General features: G+C 40.2%; 1 protein-coding gene across 1 annotated transcript in view; it reads right to left on the bottom strand.

Moving 5' to 3' along the window:
- The window catches only part of March6 (membrane-associated ring finger (C3HC4) 6, E3 ubiquitin protein ligase), a 60,081-nt gene that overhangs the window by 17,400 nt on the left and 22,457 nt on the right, over nucleotides 1-20,224 (bottom strand). The window contains exons 6-13 of the mRNA XM_013013839.1: nucleotides 18,377-18,520; nucleotides 15,536-15,608; nucleotides 12,997-13,165; nucleotides 9,811-10,000; nucleotides 5,910-5,971; nucleotides 5,326-5,358; nucleotides 1,478-1,529; nucleotides 595-653 (exon numbers count right to left, since the gene is read on the bottom strand). Of these exons, the coding sequence (XP_012869293.1) occupies nucleotides 595-653; nucleotides 1,478-1,529; nucleotides 5,326-5,358; nucleotides 5,910-5,971; nucleotides 9,811-10,000; nucleotides 12,997-13,165; nucleotides 15,536-15,608; nucleotides 18,377-18,520 (782 nt within the window). The remainder of the gene's footprint in view (nucleotides 1-594; nucleotides 654-1,477; nucleotides 1,530-5,325; nucleotides 5,359-5,909; nucleotides 5,972-9,810; nucleotides 10,001-12,996; nucleotides 13,166-15,535; nucleotides 15,609-18,376; nucleotides 18,521-20,224) is intronic.

Genomic DNA, 20,224 nt, shown 5'->3' with positions numbered 1-20,224 from the left:
ATAAGCTATCTACTTTAGAAATTAAGGACAGAAAACTTAAGCGAATTCTTTAAAAAACAAGATAGCCTATTATTCTAAGATATTGTATTCCCTTTTACAAACTGGTCAGTCAAACTGTTACCTCTTTAAATCCACTATGGGTCACCGGAGGCAGGGAGAGAAAGGAGCACTGGGTAGAAGAGGAGTCCACCACAGGAACACAGTACATTATGTTGTTGCACACATACCAGTTAGCTAGCAACAGGATTTAACTATCTCTGAAGCAACTGTTAGCTTTTTTTTTTTTGTCAGTCGTGGGGCTTGAACTCAGAGCCTGGGCGCTGTGCCTGAGCTCCTCAGCTCAAGGCAAGCATTCTACCACTTGACCCACAGCACCACTTCCAGTTTTCTGGTGGTTAACTGGAGATAAGCGTCTCACAGACTTTCCTGCCCAGGCTGGCTTCTGCTAGCCTTTTTTTTCCCTAAGAAAAGAAAATAAGCCCTCTGCACAGAGCAGACAGAAATAAAGTTAACTCCTCAGAATATTACTAGCTCAGAAAATAATAATTTGTGAATAACTGATGAAGGTAAGCTTGGTGAAAGTATTATACTCACATGTTCTTCAAATCCCAAACCAACAAGGGAGAAGTGACCAATATGATAAGGGCAAAATGCTAAAGGAAGGAAAAGACTCAGTAAGTCTAATAATCAAAACAGTAAGTACCTGTCTATTACAGCTTTGTTCACAATAGCTGAATGGTGTCCAACAACTGATGAATGGATAAAGAAAATATGATACACACCCAATGGAATATTACTTAGTCATAATGAAAAAAAATTATGTCATTTGTATACAAGTAGATGGAGTTGGAGACCATGTTGAACAAACTCAAAGAGCCAAATATTTTATATATTTAATTGGACTACTTTAATTATTTAGCTATAGCTAGGTTTTATATCTAAGCTATAACTAAGTGATAAAAAATAATTTTCCTTCTATATTAAATTTCAATTTGGCAATTTAAGTATAACTTTTCATTAGATAATGTATGAAACCCAATGTTGACAAGGTTACATGTAGAAAAAAGTAAATTTATATAAACATTTCGCCTGAGAAAAAATTCACCAAGTTTTCATTCATTTATAGACTTTATATATATATATATATATATATATATATATATATATACACACACACATAAGTACAAAACATTTTATACTATTTTCCTCAAGCTGGGCAAATTTTACTTTTTCAAGTAAATATAATTATTTTCAATTATGGTAACAGTAATTTAACCCCATAGCAGATCAGTGGAAAAGGGATGACTTCACCACTGGATCAGAAAGTCAGAGTGAATCTATTAGAAATCTGGTCTTTAAACCTCTATTGTACATTCCTTAATATTCCTAAATTATAAACAAAAACTTCTGACCAGACTTCTAGGAAATCAAACTTCTATTACAATACATAAGAAGTAAAAGCATAAACACATCTTACCAAAAACAAGAATGAACAGTGTATTTAAAGACACCACCCAGAAGACATGTTCCTAAAGGAAAAGAGAATAAGGCAAAATCCATTCACATTTGGTATGGTTAATTGGACTACTCTATTTATTTAGCTACAGTTAAGTGTTATAGCTAAACTTCAGATAAGTGTTAAAAATAATTTTCCCAGCCAGGTGTCAGTGGCTCACGCCTGTAATACTAGCTACTCAGGAGGCTGAGATCTGAGGATCGCAGTTCAAAGCCAGCCTGGCAGAAAAGTCTGTGAGACTCTTTACTCCAATAAACCACTGGAAAACTGGAAGTGGCGCTGTGGGCTCAAGCAGTAGAGCGCTCGCCTTGAGCTGAAGAGTGAAGGGACAGAGCCCAAGCCCAGCAGAGTTCAAGCCCCATGACTGACAAAAAAAAAATAATAACAATAATCATAATTTCTCCTCTTTGTTATATTTCAATTTGGCAATTTAGGTACAACTTTTCACTTTTTATCAGAAACTCAATGTTCACAATGTTACATGTAGAAAAAAAAATTTTTTTTTTGGTTGGTCGTGGGGCTTGAACGTTGGGCTTGGGCGCTATCCCTCAGTTCTTCAGCTCAAGGCGAGCACTTTACCAGTTGAGCCACAGTGCCACTTCTGGTTTCCTAGTGGTTTATTGGAGATAAGAGTCTCACGGACTTTCCTTGCCGGGGCTGGCTTTGAATTGTGATCCTACATCTTAGCCTCCTGAGTAGCTAGGATTACAGGGTGAGCCACTGGCGCCCAGCTGAAAAAATAAATTTTTATAAACATTTCCTTTTGAGAAATAATTCACCAAACTCTGGATTTTTTGTATTTTTTTAAAACTGGGGTTTGAACTCAGGATTTTCATACATTACATTTCATTTTAATTAAATAAGGCTGAAAAATGTCAAGGAGAAAAATCTGAAATCCACACAGATGCTGAACAACATATGAATGTAAACTGCAGTAACCATTCTGTTTCCATGACTTTGGAAAGGTCACTGTTGCTTGGCTCCTGCCCCTTGGAAAACTACCTGGCTCTTCTCTGTTCTGCTTCCTCTTTTCCTTAGGTACATGGGCTTGTTTTCTTCCTTTGGGAAACAGGTGGTACTGGAGTTTTGAATTCACACTCAAGTACCCTACCACTTTAAACACATCCTCAGAAACACATTCTCACTTGGCACCTAGTCCACTGGTGATATATTACCACCTTCAAGATGACTGTCCTTCTAACTATGTCATAAACACTTCAACCATGCTCCATGCTGACAATCACTAGAAACCTGATCATCTAGGCCTTTCTTCTTCCAGGAGGGATGACACAGTATAATTCTTTTTAAAAAAGATTACTCAGTTAGGTGCCATGGCTCACGCCTGTAATCCTAGTTACCATCTAAGGATGGTGGTTCAAAGCTAGCTCAAGCAGAAAAGTCCCTGTGAGACTCTTACTTCCAATTAACCACTCAAAAACTGGAAGTGGCAGTATAGTTCAAGTGATATAGTGCTAGTCTTGAGTCTCAGGGTCAGCACCCAGGCCCTGAGTTCAAGCCCCACACCAATTAAACAAAAAAGTAAAAATATTACTCTCTTTCCCTGTCTAATTATCCATAAATCCAACTGGAAGGGTGTCTAATACAAATAGCTGTTAAGCTTCCTACAAGGCAGTCTGGCAAATCAAGTGTTTGAGCTCCTGGGATTATTTGTACAGAAAAAAGCAGAGAAAAGAAAGTGTGGTTTAATGATGCCCCATTTACTAACAGCCCTCTGGCCAGTGATACAACCCACTTCCATTTGTCCCTAAGTGTCCTAAGTAAGAGGTCATTTAGGGAACACTGTGGTGATGTTAGCTAATTCACCTACAAAGCTAGGTGTATCCCAGACCCAGTGTAAGAAGAATATACAAACAAATGTAGCAGTCTCTTTTTTAAATGTATCTCCAGAAGCTGACCCTAGTTCACAATAATACTCAAAAAATATTCAGTAAACAAATTATTTTCTTAGTAAGCTTTCTCCTTTAGTCATCTCTATCTACCACACATACCCCCTCTTCATGCTGATGAGATGATACTGAAATGTCCTTCTGGAAGATGAGCTGTTAAGATACATCAAAACCTGAAGAAGTCGGGTGCCCATGGCTCACGCCTGTCATCCTAGCTACTCAGGAGGCTGAGATCTGAGGATCACAGTTCAAAGCCAGCCCAGGCAAGGAAAGTCCATGAGACTCATCTTCAATTAACCACCAGAAAACTGGAAGTGGTGCTGTGGCTCAAGTGGTAGAGCACTTGCCTTGAGCTGAAGAGCTCAGGGACAGTGCCCAGGCCCAGAGTTAAAGCTCCACAATCAACAACAACAACAAAAACCCTGTAGAATGTACACTTCATGTAACTAAGCATGGTAGCATGTGCCTATAATCCCAGTTATGCTTGAGTCCACTAACAGTCCCACAAACCTTGAGACACTATCCAAAAAGTAAATAAAACAAAAGGTTGGGAGTGTGGCTCAAACGTTAAGAGTGCTTGCCTAATGCCGGGCGCTGGTGGCTCATGCCTGTAATCCTAGCTACTCAGGAGGCTGAGATCTGAGGATCGCAGTTCAAAGCCAGCCCGGCAAGGAAAGTCCGTGAGACTCTTATCTCCAATAAACCACCAGAAAAGCTGGAAGTGGTGCTGTAGCTCAAGTGGTAGAGCGCTCGCCTTGAGCAGAAGAGCTGAGGGACAGCACCCAGGCCCAGAGTTCAAGCCCCACGACCAACCAAAAAAAAAAAAAAAAAAAAAAAAGAGTGCTTGCCTACCAAGAATAAAGCCCTAAATTCAAAACTCAGTATCACCAAGTAAAATAGTAACAACAGAAGTATAAAATGCCATGGTTATATAGAGAAAACAGAAAAAGTTGAAATGAATTGTATTAAGTTATAATTTATTCAAAGAATTCAAGTTTTAGACAAAAATGCTTCCTGGGGGTAGGTGGAGGGGAATCTAAAGGATTTTCAAACCCCACACAGCAAGCCGTTTTGTATTCTATCACCTGAACACCAGCATGTCGCCTTCAAGAACTGTTCCCTTAACATTGTAATCTTTATTCATAACAGAGCTCCTAGTTAACAACGACAGCAAGCTGAGGTCAGACTATGGTGCTCACTGTGAAAATATACAGGGCTGCTTTGTTCTCAGCAGCACAGGTATTAAATACTGCTAGACTGAACTTTAACGAAGACCAAGATATGTTAACTACCATTACCTGTGGACTTCATTTTCTTTCCTAAAAGTCAAGTATTTAATAATTTCCCTTTAAGCCAGACTCTGGTAATCCTAGCTACTCAGGAGGCTGAAATCTAAGGATCATAGTTCAAAGCCAGCCCAGGCAGGTAAGTCTGTGAGATTCTTCTCTCCAATTAACCACTAGAAATGGCTCAAAGTGGTAGAGCACTAGCCTTGAGTGAAAAATCTTTAGTGACAGCACCTAGGCCCTGAGTTCAAACTCGAGGACAGCAGTGTGTATGCATGCAAACAAAGAAACAAACCCTGTACACTTGAAGTTGCTGAACTAAATAACAAGGTCATAATTCTGTTTTTTAAAAAAATAAGTTTTAGGTGGGCACTGGTGGCTCACACCTGTAATCCTAGTTACTGAGGAGGCTGAGATCCAAGAATTCTGGTTCAAAGTTAGCCTGGGCAGGAAAGTCCAATGAGACTCTTTATTTCCAATTAATCACCAGAAAACTGGAAGCAGAGCTGTGGTTCAGAGTAGTAGAGTGCTAGCTTTGGGCAAAAGATCTTAGGGCTAGTCCCCAGGTCCTGAGTTCAAGCCCCATGACCAACAATAAAAAAAAAGTTTTACTTACCAGAAAAACCAGTGACCCATCAAGTCCCAGCATCTAAAATAATAGTAATAACACGCATTAAGTGAACCGCAGCAGGATTTTCTATTACAAAAAGGTTTATTTTTGTTTCAGTCTCTTTACACATGTCTCCACTACATTCCAATACTTATGATTTTCATAATAAAAAGTGTTACTACAATTTTACTGCTAAGGATCATTTATTCCAAATCTTTACAATTATTTACTTTGGTTCTATCTAGACTTTAATCTTCACATTAGAGAACCAGTACATGATAGAACTATATCATTATATGCGAAATATGAAAATATTAAAGTTAAATTGCGATTTAGTTTTCTAGAAGTTCACAATTTCAAGTAAAACACTACCCATACAGAGCAATGTTTGTACTAAAGACCAGAAGATAGAAAGACAACCATCTGTCATAAACAGAAACAATACATCATTTGATTTCTGTAAAGTTAAATTCCATTAACTATCTTCATCAAATATTAACTATGAAATTAGTGCACACAATGAAATATGCCCAACTTTAAAATACACTAGGACTAAATGCACCAAATGCACTGATTAAAACACATCTTACTCTTTCCCACGTAAGCTCCTCTGCAGCTCGGTCCCATTCTAAAGCATTCCAGTTCATGTCATCTAGAAATAAATTGTAGATTAAAGATTATTGATGAAAATTGAATAAATAACAGAACTCTTTCATTTACAAGCTAGCTTTTGGAAAGCTGAACTACCTTTTAAATTGTTATTAGCAGTATAGGGCTTGAACTCACATCAGGACTTGCTCCCACTTGGTGGCACAATACCATCTGGCACAATACCATTTGAGCCATACCTCTAACCCTTTTTTTTCCTGGTTAACCTGGCGATGAAGTCTCATAGACTTTTTTGCCTAAACTGGACTCGAATTTAGATCCTCTGGACCTCAGCCTCCTGAGTAGCTAGGATTATAGGCAGGAGCCACTGGGACCTGGCTCATATTTAAAATTTGTATACTGTTTCTTTATTAAGTAAATACTATGTATCAATATATATATATCTGTGTGTGTGTGTGTGTGTTTTGTGTGTATGGGTGTGTGATCCTAGACTGAAACAGGAATTCAGTAGCTCTGAGTCAGAAATTAATCTAATAGATTTGAGAAGAGTAAGGAAACCAGAGACTAGAACTTTCTGAATGATGTGGAGGATAAAAGTATAAAAGGCAAAGCTGGACAGGACGGCCGGTGTCTATATAATCCTAGCATAGAAGGACAAAGAGCTGAGACTAGCCTGGATTTCAAAGTGAGGTTATGCAAAATAGAAGGGTGGGAGTGGAGGAAGGAAAAGGTGGGGGGCGGGAATAGGGGCCAGAAGTGGTGATGGTGCATGTCTCGAATCCAAGCTAGTCAGAAGGTCTGAACAAAAGCAAGACTTTATCTTAATAAACAATAAAAGCAAAAGAAATAGTGGCGTGGCTCTAACGGTGGCCTAGCAAGCCCCTCCACTGGGAGGAAAAGTATGAAAGGCAGACAAATCTGTCTTTCACTTTTTCCTTTAACCTTTCTCTGCAAAGGTCTATTTCTTCTCATCCTTTAGGACTCAGCTCAAAAGTCACTTTCTCAAAAAATAATAAATGAATACTTATTCTGAGCTTGCTAGCAATCTGCATGCAAACTAGATCTCACCTGAGTTGTAGGTACAGAGTGACCTTTATCACCATGTACACATTCTAGTCTTCCCTAAGACTAGGACCCCCACACCAAGGCAGACACCTGCTGGTTTATATTTATTTATATACTTAAAAGTCTTAAGGAGGAGCTAGGCGCTACTGGCTCACGTCTGTAATCCTAGCTACTCAGGAGGCTGAAGATCGATCTGAGGATCGAGGTTCAAAGCCAACCTGGGCAGGAAAGTCCGTGACACTTTTATCTCCAATAAACTATAGAGAAAAACCAAAGTGGCACTGTGGCTCAAGCGCTCGCCTTAAGCTGAAGAGCTCAGGGACAACGCCCAGGCCCAGAGTTCAAGCCTATGACTGACAAAAAAAAAAAAAAGTCTTGAGGAGACAAAGAACAATGTCAAGTGAACTGATAGGCAGTGTAGCAATTGTTAGGAAAACTCTGTAGTGGTATGAGCAAAGGAGAGGCATGCGCTATTACTAACAGATTGGAAATTTAGTCTTGGACCTTATTTTACATTCTGGAGTTGACACTGCTAGAAAATGAAATAAGAAAAAAGGCCTTTGGGTAGCACCTGGCCTGCATACACTTCAAATATCAATTCTAGAGCTGTGAGGTATGAGAAGCTCTCAAGAAACCCAGGGCTCTTCCTAAGGTGGTACGCCCTCAAGGATAAGACCATAATGAGTGTCAAGGTTGTAAAGTCCAGCAGGGTGCCAGTGGCTAACACCTGTAATCCTAGATACTCAGGAGGCTGAGATCTGAGGATCCTGGTTGAAAACCAACACTGGAGGAAAGTCCATGAGACTCTTATCTCCAATTAACCATCAGAAAATCAGAAGCAGTGCTGTGGCTCTAAATGGAAGAGTGTTAGCCTTTAGCGAACTCTCCAGGTATGTTCAAACCCACGACCAAAAGAAAAAAAAGATTGTGGCTCAGTGGTAGAGCGCTTGCCTTGCATGCATGAAGCCCTGGGTTCGATTTCTCAGCACCACATAAGCAAAAAGAAAAAAGCCGGAAGTGGCACTGTAGCTCAAGTGGTAGAGCGCTAGCCTTGAGCTGAAGAGCTGAGGAACAGTGCCCAGGCCCAGAGTTCAGGCCCCACACCCCCCCACCCCACACACACAAAAAGATTGTGAAGTCCAAAAGCAAGAAGCCAGATGAGTTAAATTCAAGTCAAATATCATCATCTCTCAGTTGCTGCTCAAGATGAAGCTAAACTCAGAATTCAAGGCCCAGCTAGAGATTCTCAGCATCAAAGTAACAAAACTGATGTTGGTGATGGCTGGAAACGTGTGTGTGTGTGTGTGTGTGTGTGTGTGTGTGTTAAGAGTCTCATGGAGCCATGCCTGTGTGTGTGTGTGTGTGTTAAGAGTCTCAGAAACGTGTGTGTGTATGTGTGTATGTGTGTGTGTGTGTGTTAAGAGTCTCATGGAGCCATGCCTGTGTGTGTGTGTGTGTGTGTGTGTGTTAAGAGTCTCAGAAACGTGTGTGTGTGTTAAGAGTCTCATGGAGCCATGCCTGTAATCCTAACTACTCAGAAGGCTAAGATTTGAGGATTATGGTTCAAAGTTGAAGAGCTGAGGGACGTGCTCATCCAGGCCCAGAGTTCAAGCACGCACCATAACCAACCAAAAAACAAAGTCTCATGAACTTTCCTGCCCAGGCTGCTGGTTCTGAACTGTGATCCTCAGATCTCAGCTCCTGAATAGCTAGGATTACAGGCATGAGCCACTAGTGCCTTGTGTCCATGAGCTTTTTAAGACATCAGAAATACTTCACCCAGTACTCCAGGTTGTTCTGCTGGGTTTTGTTCAAATGAAGCTATAGGAGCTGGCTTTGCCCAGGTCCACACAGGTCCTCTCATCTACTTAGAAACCCCAAGTTATCAAGGATGGCATCTCTCACAGCTGGCAGAGTGGGGCTTCGAGATGCTTCTAGGTTTTGTTTTTTTTTTTTGAGCAAGAGACCCCATACTCCCAAGAACCTTTATTTTTTATTTTTTCCAATTTATGGCTCATAAAAAGAAGTTGTACTTAACTCCATGAAAATAGAAGCAATGAAGCAAGATAAACTTACACTTAATTTCTTCCCCCTAAAAAAGATCTATTCCTTTTTTAAAAATAATTTTCACTGGGTGCCTGTAGCTAACACCTGTAATCTGACTCAGGAACTGAGATCGAACGATTGCAGTTCCAAGAAGCCAGCCCGGGCAGGAAAGTCCATGAGACTCTTTTTTTTTTTTTTTTTTTGGGGGGGGGGGTCCGGTCGTGGGGCCTGAACTCTGGGCCTGGGCGCTGTCCCTCAGCTTTTCAGCTCAAGGCTAGTGCTCTACCACTTGAGCCACAGCGCCACTTCCGGCTTTTTTCTTTTTGCTAAGGGGGGCTGAGGAATCGAACCTAGGGCCTCAGGCATGCAAGGCGAGCGCTCTACCACTGAGCCAACTTCCCAGCCCTCCATGAGACTCTTATTTCCAATTAGCCTCTAGAAAACTGGAAGTGGAGCTGTAGCTCAAAGTGGTAGAATGCTAGCCTTGAGTTTATAAAGTTCAGGGACTGTGTTCAGGCCCTGAGTTCAAGCCCCACTACCACCACCACCACCACCAACAACAACAACAATAGCAATAGTTTTCTCTATCCATTCTATAAAGAGAACTGTAAAGCAAAATTTTCTGTACAACACAGAAAAAAAAAGACATACTTATTAGTGCTGGTATCTGTACATGCTATTTTGATAAAATAAAGCAAAACTCACTTTGAAATAGAACTTGAATACATTAAAATGCCAACCCTTAGGGTGAAGCATACAACAGCATTATACCTTGGGCTCCATTGTTAGCATCGGCAGCATCTTCCACACCTGCGTCATCCTCTTCCTCATTGTCTTCCTCCTCCTCTTCTGCCTGATCATCCTGCGCTTCTGGGTTCTCCCCAACCACTGCATTCTCAGCTGGTGGGTTAGCAGGCTGATCAGCAGCCACATTTTCTGCACCATTTCCTCCTGCTGGAGCCTATGACGAGAGAAGAGCCCAAAAATCTAGCTAACTTGTCTCACCTTTGCTCTATTTCACAATCTCCCTACTAGAAAAACAAAACTACTGAACACAAACCCCACTAGGATTCAAAAAATAAATACCTTTCAGAATCACTTTTGGATTTTTTAGTAAAGGTCATCTTTTCTAAATGTATTTGGTTTCAGATCACCTTGTTATATAAAAGCCTAAGCCCACATATGTTTAAAGTCCAAAGACCATTAGAGCAAGGGTGTCAGTAGCTCACGCCTGTAATCCTACTCAGGAGGCTGAGACATGAGGATCACAGTTCAAAGCTAGCCCAGCAGGAAAGTCAGTGAGACTCTCATCTCCACTAATCACCAGAAAATCAGAATGGCACTGTTGCTCAAAGTGGTAGAGTGCTAGCCTTGAGTGAAAGAGCTCAGGGACAGCGCCCAAACCGAGTTCAAGCCCTAAACCGATCAAAAAGAAAAAAAAAAAAAACTTTTCTATTTAGCAAAGCTGGAAGTGGAGGTGTGCCACTAGGCCTTGAGCAAAAAAGCTCAGGAACAGTGCCCAGGCCCTGAGTTCAAGCCCAGGGGAGACAGAGACAGACACATACAGACACAGACAAAAACACCTGTTTTTTTAAAAATTATAAACACACACACATACACATACACACACACACACACACCACAAAAAATAAAAACCTGTTTTCAAAAAAAAAATCTAGAGTGCGGGACCAGTATTCACACCTGTAATCCTAGCTAGTTAAGAGGCTGAGATATGAGAATTACAATTTGAAGCCAGCAGTCCATGAGACTTATCGCCAATTAAGCACAAAAAAGCCAGAAGTAGAGCTGTGGCTCAAGTGGTAGAGCACTAACCTTGAACAGAAAAAAAGCTCAGGGACAGTGCACAGGCCCTGAGTTCAAGACCCAAGACTAGAGCTGGGAAGTTGGCTCAGTGGTACAGTGCTTGCTTCGCATGCATGAGGCCCTGGTTTTGATTCTTCAGCAAAACATAAGCAGAAAAACGCTGGAAGTGGTGCTGTGGCTCAAGTGGTAGGGTGCTAGCCTTGAGCTAAAGAGCTGAGGAACAGAGCCCAGGCCCAGAGTCAGGCCCTATGACCGACCAAAAAGAAGACCCAAGATTGGCACACACACAAAAATTCTCCATCTAACTTGGGTGTGGTGCCCCAGCTCTGCAGGATCTGAAGATTCTGAGGGTTAAAGGTTGAGGTTAGGTCTAGAAAAAGTCAGTTAGACCTCATTTCAACTAACTATCTGAGGTGGTAGCCTATAAACCCAGCTCTGCAGAAGGCAGAGGCAGGACGCTAGTCCAAGGCTGGACCCTGGCAGATAGACTACCTGAAAAATAAACTTCAAAGTCTAAAGGGCTAGGAATGTGGCTCCGGAGTAGACCACTTCTGGAACACATCTATATAAAACTTAATCTTGCTATTAACACATGAGGAAATGGTTTCAAATTTCTGTTTAGTAGATAAGACTTTACATAATGGACTTTTCAGTCCTCAAATGTCCCTCCTCTGGCTCTTCCAATGTCTACTACCAAGCTGAGCAAGGTAGCATACACCTGCGACCACAGCTACTAGGAGGGAAAAAAGATTAGGTAGGACAGTGGCAAATTCAAGGCCAACCAGGGGAATGTAACAGGTAATTATCTCAAAGTAAACAATTGCCTAGGGGCATTGCTCAGAGCATGCTCAGTTCAGTATCACTAAAAAACAAACAAAATAAAAGTTTGCTACCTACCAAATGCAAATACAAAATTGTAATGAACTGGTTTTTTTGGTCAGTTGTGGGTTTGAACTCTGGGCCTAGGCACTGTCCCTCAGCTCTTCAGCTCAAGGCTAGCGCAGGGCCAGTGTGGGCAGGAAACTCCATGAGACTCTTCAATAAATCGCTCAGAAAAAAACCCGAAAGTAGTGTTGTGGCTCAAGTGGTAGAGTGCTCTCCTTGAGCAGAAGAGCACAGGGACAGTCCCTAAGCCCAGAGTTCAAGCCCCATGACCGACAAAAAAAGAAAAAGAAAACAAGCTAGCAAATGAAAAAAAGCAGTGTCATTCTCTTTTTTAGATCACTGTTTATGGAGAAGTGTCTGTAGACAAAAAAAAAAAGGAATTCAATGAAATCCATCCACACATTGAAAAAAGCAAAACAGCCCTAAAAACAAAGATTGTTAATTATCACTGAGAATTTTATGGTGAAATTTTTCTTAATAAAGATTTTACGAAGTAAACTTTTCATTTGACCAAATAGCCAATCATTTTCAAGTTCGTAATTTCTCAGCAAAACATTTAACCAGACAGTACCAATGGTCACATCTGCAATCCTAATTACTCCGGAGGCTGAGATCTAAGGATCATAGTTCAAAGCCAGCCCAGGCATGAACGCTTGAGAGACTCATCTCCAATTAACCACTAAAACCCTGGAAGTGAAAGCTGTGGCTCCAGTGGCAGAGCACTAGCCTTGAGCGAAAAAGATTAGAGAGAGTAGATAGGCCCTAACCCTCAATTCAAGACACAAGACCAGCATGTATGTGTACACACATACACCATTTAACCTACCTTCTCTTTAACACTTCTACAAACAGCCTTCTATCACTCATAAAGAAAAAACTGTACAAGATTCTTTTTCTTGGTGATACTGGAATTTGAACTCAGGTATTTGTGCTTGCTAGGTAGGTATTCTACCACCTGAGCTACACCGATAGTCCCCTTTTGGCTTTTTTTTTCAGACAGAGGCTCAGTTTCTTATGTATATGAGGTAGCAGGAAACAAGTTTAGATTTAAAGCCTCCTACCTACTATTGATCCCAAAGTCCCCAAATCACGCTTTCATTTTTCATGTTTCTATAATCTTTTCCCAAGCCTACCAATGTCCTTTAAATGACAAGAGCACAATGTATGTGGCACCTGGGAACCAAAGGTTTGGGTCTCAAACCTTATGTCCTACCTAACTAAAACTAACAATGTAGAGATAGGAGTTACCTCATTTTGATGGTGCCCAGCAGCGATGAAAGGCGGGGCAGCATGCTCTAGCCAGATTGGTGCTCCTCCGTGGACTATCTGCTCTCGCAGCCACACCAGACTGATGAATGCACACAGTGTGCATGTTACCACAAAACAACCCTGCAAACAATCCGCCAACAGATTTTCCCTATTTAAAAAAACACAAAGAACACTTTGGAAAACGGCCAGAAAAAGAAACTACAATTTTTAGGGTAAAAATCAGTTTCTCTAAAAGAAGTATTTATAATGATGATGTTATCTTATAAACTGGCTAACACACATATTACAAATATGTTTTAAAAGCAATAAACTAGCCTTTGCCTCTCATTTTACTTATTTTTTTGCCAATCCTGGGTGCTGTTTCTGAGCCTCTTTGTGCTCAAGGCTAGTGCTCTACCACTTGAGCCACAGTACCACTTCTGGCTTTTTCTGAGTAGTTTATTGGAGATATGAGTCTCTCAGATTTTCTTCCCTGGTCTGGCTTTGAACCTTGATGCTCAGATCGCAGCTTCCTGAGTAGCTAGGATTACAAATGTGAGCCACCAGCACCCAACTACCTCTCCTTTTAATATGGCTAAAATCCAAGAGGACGGCAAGCACAAAGCTGACAAATACTCAACAACAGCCAAGCATTAAATTTTATATAATCTATTAAACATGAATAGCCTTGTCCAAATCCTTACAAAGAAGTTTCTGATCCTTATTTGACATACAAGTTTAGCTGATACCCAACTCCACACAAACTAACAGAATCATCAAATCAGAAAAGCAGAAATTTCTTCTACAGATAGACTAATTGATAATGTAAAAAAAAATAAAAATCAAGAGATACTCAATATACTAGATATAAGGCAAAGAAATCTGTAATATATTGTGCAGAAAATTTTCATTTAGGAAAAGAAGAATCAAGTGTTGATTCTTTTTTGGTAGATGGTGGGGCTTGAACTCTGGGCTTGGGCACGGTCCCTGCACTCTTCAGCTCAAGGCAAGCGCTCTACCGCTTGAGCCACAGGGCCACTTCCGGTTTTTGAGTGGTTTATTGGAGATAAGACTCTCACTGACTTTCCTGCCCAGGCTGGCTTTGAACCAGATCCTCAGATCTCAGCCTCCGGAGTAGCTAGGATTACAGGCATGAGCCACTGGCGCCTGACTTCAAGTGTTGATTCTAATGAAACATGTATCACAAGTATATCACGTCCTCAGTAAGTCCAAGGAGGCAAAGTAGGGTCCCTTTAGGTCCCTGGAAATACACGGAATTTTTTTTGTAATACTGAAGATCCCTTTGGTCTTTTCCTGTCCTTCAGTATAACTCAAGGGTAATTGGGTAACCTTGGTAGCCTTTGGGAAACTTACTACTTTCATGTAGTAACAAGGGTCAGCCTGGAAGACCTCATGCTAGAAGCTGCAAACTTGAACTGGGATTGTTCCTAAGAAAGCAGGTCTATAGTATCTCTTAGATCAAAAGAGAAATAGTAACCATTGCTTGTTAAGGAATTTTTCAAACTATTAAAATTTTGATGGACTGGGACTAAAATATTCTGTTTCTTGTTGCCTTCAGCAATGAGAACAGTTAACTGCTTCTTACAGATTTTATTATTAAGTAGCTATACTAAGGGATTACAATTCTGCAAATCAGGTTCTGAGTACAATGAGTACAACGTTTCTGCTCAATCTCTCCCCTTCCTTCTTTTTCTCCCATTTTTCCCCTCCTGTCCTCCTCACTGATCTCTGATCAATGACAATAAGCCCAATGACATGAATGTCAAATTGAATATACAGTAAAATAATCATAGGTAAGTCTTTATTCATATACACCATAACCATATGAAGGAACTTTTTTTTTTAAGTCACAGGGCTTGAACTCTGGGCCTGGGCACTGTCCCTCAGCTCTTCAGCTCAAGGTGAGCACTCTACTACTTGAGCTACAGCGCCACTTACGGTTTTCTGGTAGTTTTTATTGGAGATAAGAGTTTCAAGGACTTTCCTGCCTGGGCTGGCTTTGAACCATAATCCTCAGATCTTAGCCTCCTGAGTAGGTAGTATTACAGGTGTGAGCATTAATGTTAGCATGAGAACGTACTAGCATATACCTCAATCTGCATGATATTCTGCTTAACAAGTCATCTTGCCATTACCAAAAGATCTTTTAAAATGAGTGTTTGAAAAGAAAGATCAGGGGCTGGGAAGGTGGCTTAGTGGTAGAGCGCTTGCCTTGCATGCCTGAGGCCCTGGGTTCGATTCCTCAGCACCACATAAGCAAAAAGAAAAAAGCCGGAAGTGGCTCTGTGGCTCAAGTGGTAGAGCGCTAGCCTTGAGCTGAGGGACAGTGCCCAGGCCCAGAGTTCAGGCCCCATGACCGGACCCAAAAAAAAAAAAAGAAAAAGAAAAGAAAGATTAGTTATTTATATCAGCTACTTCTATGGTTATAATTCTTAGAACAAACGAATTTTCAAATTTATAAGTATACAAAGAAAACAAAAGTATCATTATTTACACTGTGCACAGGTTCAATACTCACGTTGACAACATGTCTAGTGGCAGTGTCAGTAGTGAGCTCACGGAGCCAGTAAACAAGCACTTGTAGATGCGGCCTACCAAAAGAGGGCATAATGGTATACAGTCACAACAGCATAATGAACTCATCCAGTTGCTTCAAAAGAATAATCTAACACTGAAATAAGCATTTGGTTTTTGCAGGCCTGAGTTTCAAGACAATTCATTTTAAAAAGCATGGACAAGCATAAAAGCAGTGACTGAAGATAAGTGCTCTGCAACGATGTTTAGATTCTTTCTAGGCTTGTGTTTGACTCATCTATTGGCTTCAGAGTGGCATATTGGTCTTCCATTATGACTGAATACTTTTCTTTCTCTTTTGCTTTTATTTCCTTCCCTCTGCATTCTCTTGCTTTCTTCTCTTTGATTGGAAACCTTGCCCCCTTTTTTGAGACAGTCTTGCTATGTAGCCAAGGCTAGCCTCAAACTAAAGACCTCCTGCCTTAGCTTTCCAAATGCTGGTATATTCCAGGAGAAATCTACCATGTCCAGCCTAAATAGCAAAGTTTATTTGCTGTTTCTCACTCTAAAATAAAAACTAATCATCTTATTTCTATTCTAGCAGTACCCTATGTGTTGTTACTGTTTAAGATATATTTTACATTAATCTTAAGTAGCCAGACACATTCTTTATTTTTTGGTGCCGTTCCAGGGGCCTGATCTTAGGGCCCGGCTGCTGTTCTTAAGCTTCTTTGCTCAAGGAAAAGTGCTCTACTACTTGAGTCCGCTACTCCACTTCTGGCTTTTTGGCACTTAACTGGATAAAAGAGTCTCACAGACTTTCCTTTCCATGCTGGCTTTGAACTGTGATCCTCAGATCTCAGCCTCCTAAATAGCTAGGATTATAGGAATGAACCAGCACCCAGCTTCCAAATGAATTCTTACACATGGGTCTATCTTTTTAACTACCATCTGGAACAAGATCTTCAACATTTCTAGCTACCCAGAAGGCTCCCTCAAAATTAAAGCAACTATAACATCTCTATTTCTCTATTTCTATCTCTATTTCTCCATTTCTATTCTCCTTAAAATTTCTCCCATGTTAAGATCACCTGAAATTTAGTTCCAGGCTGTTACCTAAAATGATTAGTTAGTATTGATTAACAATAATGAAGCTTACCTATTCTTTTTCCTAGCAGTCTTTTTTCTGTGAATCTCACATATTTCTTGGATTCCTTGTTCAAGTTGCAAAGTATAGGTTAAAACAGGGTTTTCATTATGGTAGAATGGTAGCTTATAGTAGTACACTTTCTGAAGCCTTACATCTAATGAAATATCTATCACCAGCGCACCCTGTCTCACTCTGCAACTAAGTTTCTAAGTCCTTTTTCTTTCTCATGGCCAGGTTTTTGTCTTTCAACATAAAGACATCATTTCCATTGTTTCTTTTTACATTATAGAACTATGAATTTGCTAAAGTCACTAGAACAACTGGATTTAGCCTCTCAATTTTAGCCAACACTTTCTTCAATTTTAACACAGTACATGAAATTTCAAATGTAATTTAGATCTTTGCACATCCGTGTAAAATGTAGTTCAACACATCCCAAAGAAAAATTGTCATGATTTTTGAAAAATATGCTTTTAAAGGGTTCTAATGGGCAGGGCATAGTTGATCACACCTGTTAATTCCCATACTTGATAAGTAGAAAGTGGGAGGCCTCAATTGGGGATCAAGAGCGAGCTTAGGGGAAAAAAATCACTGAAATCCCACCTCAACAAATGAGTGAGCATGGCGATTTATACCCTCTATCCTAGCTATGCAGGAGGCATACACAGGAGGATTGAGGTTGCCACTGAAAGTTCAAGAACATATTTGAAAATTTACCACTTTTGGTTATGATAAAAATCACTGCTGGCCAGGCTAATCCTAGCTGAGATCTGATCAGGGTTTGAAGCCTGGGCAGGAAAGTCCATGAGGCTCTTATCTCCAATGAACCACCAGAAAACCAGAAGTGGCACTGTGGCTCAAAGTGGTAGAGCACTACCACTGAGCAAGAGATCAAGGACAATGCCCACGCTCTTAGTTCAAGCCCCACAACCAACACCCCCTCCCAAAAATGAAAAACAAAGAAAAAAGGAATTGCCCCTTTGAATAATATCAGAGACCCAGGCTCAGTTTTCTGCCTCCCTACTGACTCTCTTCAAAGGTACTAATACTGCTATTTTGTGTATTTCTCAAGATTTTCATTTCATGGGTGATCAAGCTAGTTTTACCCATGGAGACATGAAAATATTAATTATGCTTATTTTAGGAAACTTGTTTTAATTCCAACAGATTATATCTATATACCATGTCATTCATTATGATATCTACTCCTTTCCATTTCTTTAAGAAAAATAAACACAAGATAAATCACCTAAGAGGCATGGTTAAGTTACACCACCGCTCAGAGAGCCCCCTATACCTGAAAGCTAAATCTCCTGGTTATTCAGGACCATTATACATGTAATGTAAAAGGGAGGTAGAGCTGGGATGAGAAAATCTCCGGAAAATTCATTTATTAGACAACTTATAAGCACCAATGTAGTTTATAGTTTGATTTTGTTTTCTCAATTCTTTCATGAACTTTTATTAGTAGTCTCCGCACATTTTATTTTTCTTTCTCACACTCATTCAAAAACAGATCTACTTAAAACTTACTCCTGGGACATAGCTCAGTGGTAGAGTGCATGTTTAGCATGTGTGAGGCCCTGTATTCAATCTCCAATATCCTCCATCATAGAAAAAAATATAATTAAAAATAGTTTAAACAATGAAGCAATATTTTTGTAATAAACTCCGACAGGAGGCATGAGTACTCACATGCTGTAAGAGGAACAACTCCCAGCCATGCAAAGGCAACAAGTGTATAATGAAACCAGTAGCGTATTGCAGTGCCAATGCTTGTAACCAGTCCAGCAAATATATCTTGGATTGGAAGCCGTGAAGGCATATCTGGAGAATAAACTATAAGAAGAGAAATGCATACACAATTTCATAAAGACTTAAAAATGGTTTAATTCAGAACTACAAAATAGGCATATAAAGCTATCTGAACTTTCAATATTTAGCTTTTAAGTACTGCGCTTTTCACATTTTCTCAAGAAAATCAATAAAAAGCTCTAAACTAAAAAACAAAAAACAAGATTCAACTGGAAAAGGTTCACATCCCTTGCCCATAGCCATGAAACTTGTACAATGTTTAAATGCCTTTCAGCATTCAGACAATAAGGTATCTGGCTTCCTGTGCTATAAAAGAACAGGTAAAGAAAATAGATACGAAAGCTGAAGCTGATGACATCAAGAAAGAGCTCCCCCAAATACAAGCATTAGAAACAACATTCAAAGAGTACAACAATCCACAGTTAAGTCCTTACATGTGGTACAACAGCCCACTGATATGCTAGCAAACTCTTCCTCTCATTGTATTTAACATTGTACTTAAAATTTCAAATGACAAATTCAAACCTTATCATTTATCTGAAGATGTAGTTCAATACACACGGGGAGAAAGGTTTTGCTACATTTTAGAAAGTGATTCCAGAGGTTGAGAATGTGGCTTAGTGGTAGAGTGCTTGCCTAGCATGCATGAACCCCTAGGTTTGATTCCTCAGTACCTCATAAACAGAAAGGGCCAGAAGTGGCACTGTGGTTCAAGTAGTAGTGCTAACCTAGAGCAAAAGAAGAGCTCAGGAACAGTGCGCCCAGGCCCTAAGTTCAATCCCCAGGACTGGCCAAAAAAAAAAAAAAAAAGGCTGCAGTAACACCCCGCCCCCCACTATTTAAAAGGTTCCTCTCTAAATAACGCAGGAAAAACAAATTCCTTTTTCTACAGTGAGGCCACACAAGAAATGACAATGTGTAAAGTTCAAAATCAATTATGCAAAATTTCTAAGACCGAGCTGGGTATATAGCTCAGAGTCAGAGCACTTGCTTAACTTGTAAATGGCCCTGGTTGGGTCTGATTTCTAGCAGCAGAAAATAAACTTAAGTAGTAAATATAAAATGTATAAGAGCACTATATATACAAAGCTGTTCACCTTTTAGAAACATTAAGAAGTAAACAATCAACAAATGGCAACTTTTTATGAACTGCATAGATCACAACTTTCAGTAAAATACTTAGTATTAAAAAGTCATGCCAGGTGCCAGTGGCTCCCGCCTGTAACCCTAGCTACTCAGGAGGCTGAGATCTGAGGGTGAAAGCCAGCCAGGGCAAAAAAGTCCCCACGAGATTTTTATCTAAAATAAACTACTCAGAAAAACAGGAAATGATGCTGTGGCTCAAGTGGTAGAACGCTAGCCTTGAGCACAAAGAACAAAGAAGCTCAAGATCAGCACCCAGGTCCTGTGTTCAAGCCCCAGGACAAGCAAAAAAAAAAAAAAAGTCATTAAGACAGGTGGCTCATGTCTGTAACCCTAGCTACTCAGGAGGCTAGTATCTGAGGATCACTTTTTGAACCTAGCCAAAGCAGAAAAGTCCGTAAGATTCTCCACCCAAAAGCCAGGGGTACAGCTGTAGCTCAAATAGTAGAATGCAAGCACTGAGAAAAAAACTCAGGGACAACACCCAGGATGACCACTAACTAACTAAACAAAGCTTTTATACACTAGAGAAAACTGAAGATTACAAAACAATGTAACTGACAGTTGTTTTTTTTTTTTGGGGGG

The sequence above is a fragment of the Dipodomys ordii genome, unplaced genomic scaffold (assembly GCF_000151885.1).
Source record: "Dipodomys ordii isolate 6190 unplaced genomic scaffold, Dord_2.0 Scaffold21, whole genome shotgun sequence".
Taxonomy (NCBI): Eukaryota; Metazoa; Chordata; class Mammalia; order Rodentia; family Heteromyidae; genus Dipodomys; species Dipodomys ordii.
Note: the sequence above shows the minus strand (reverse complement) of the source record. Positions and strands in the feature narration are given on the sequence as shown.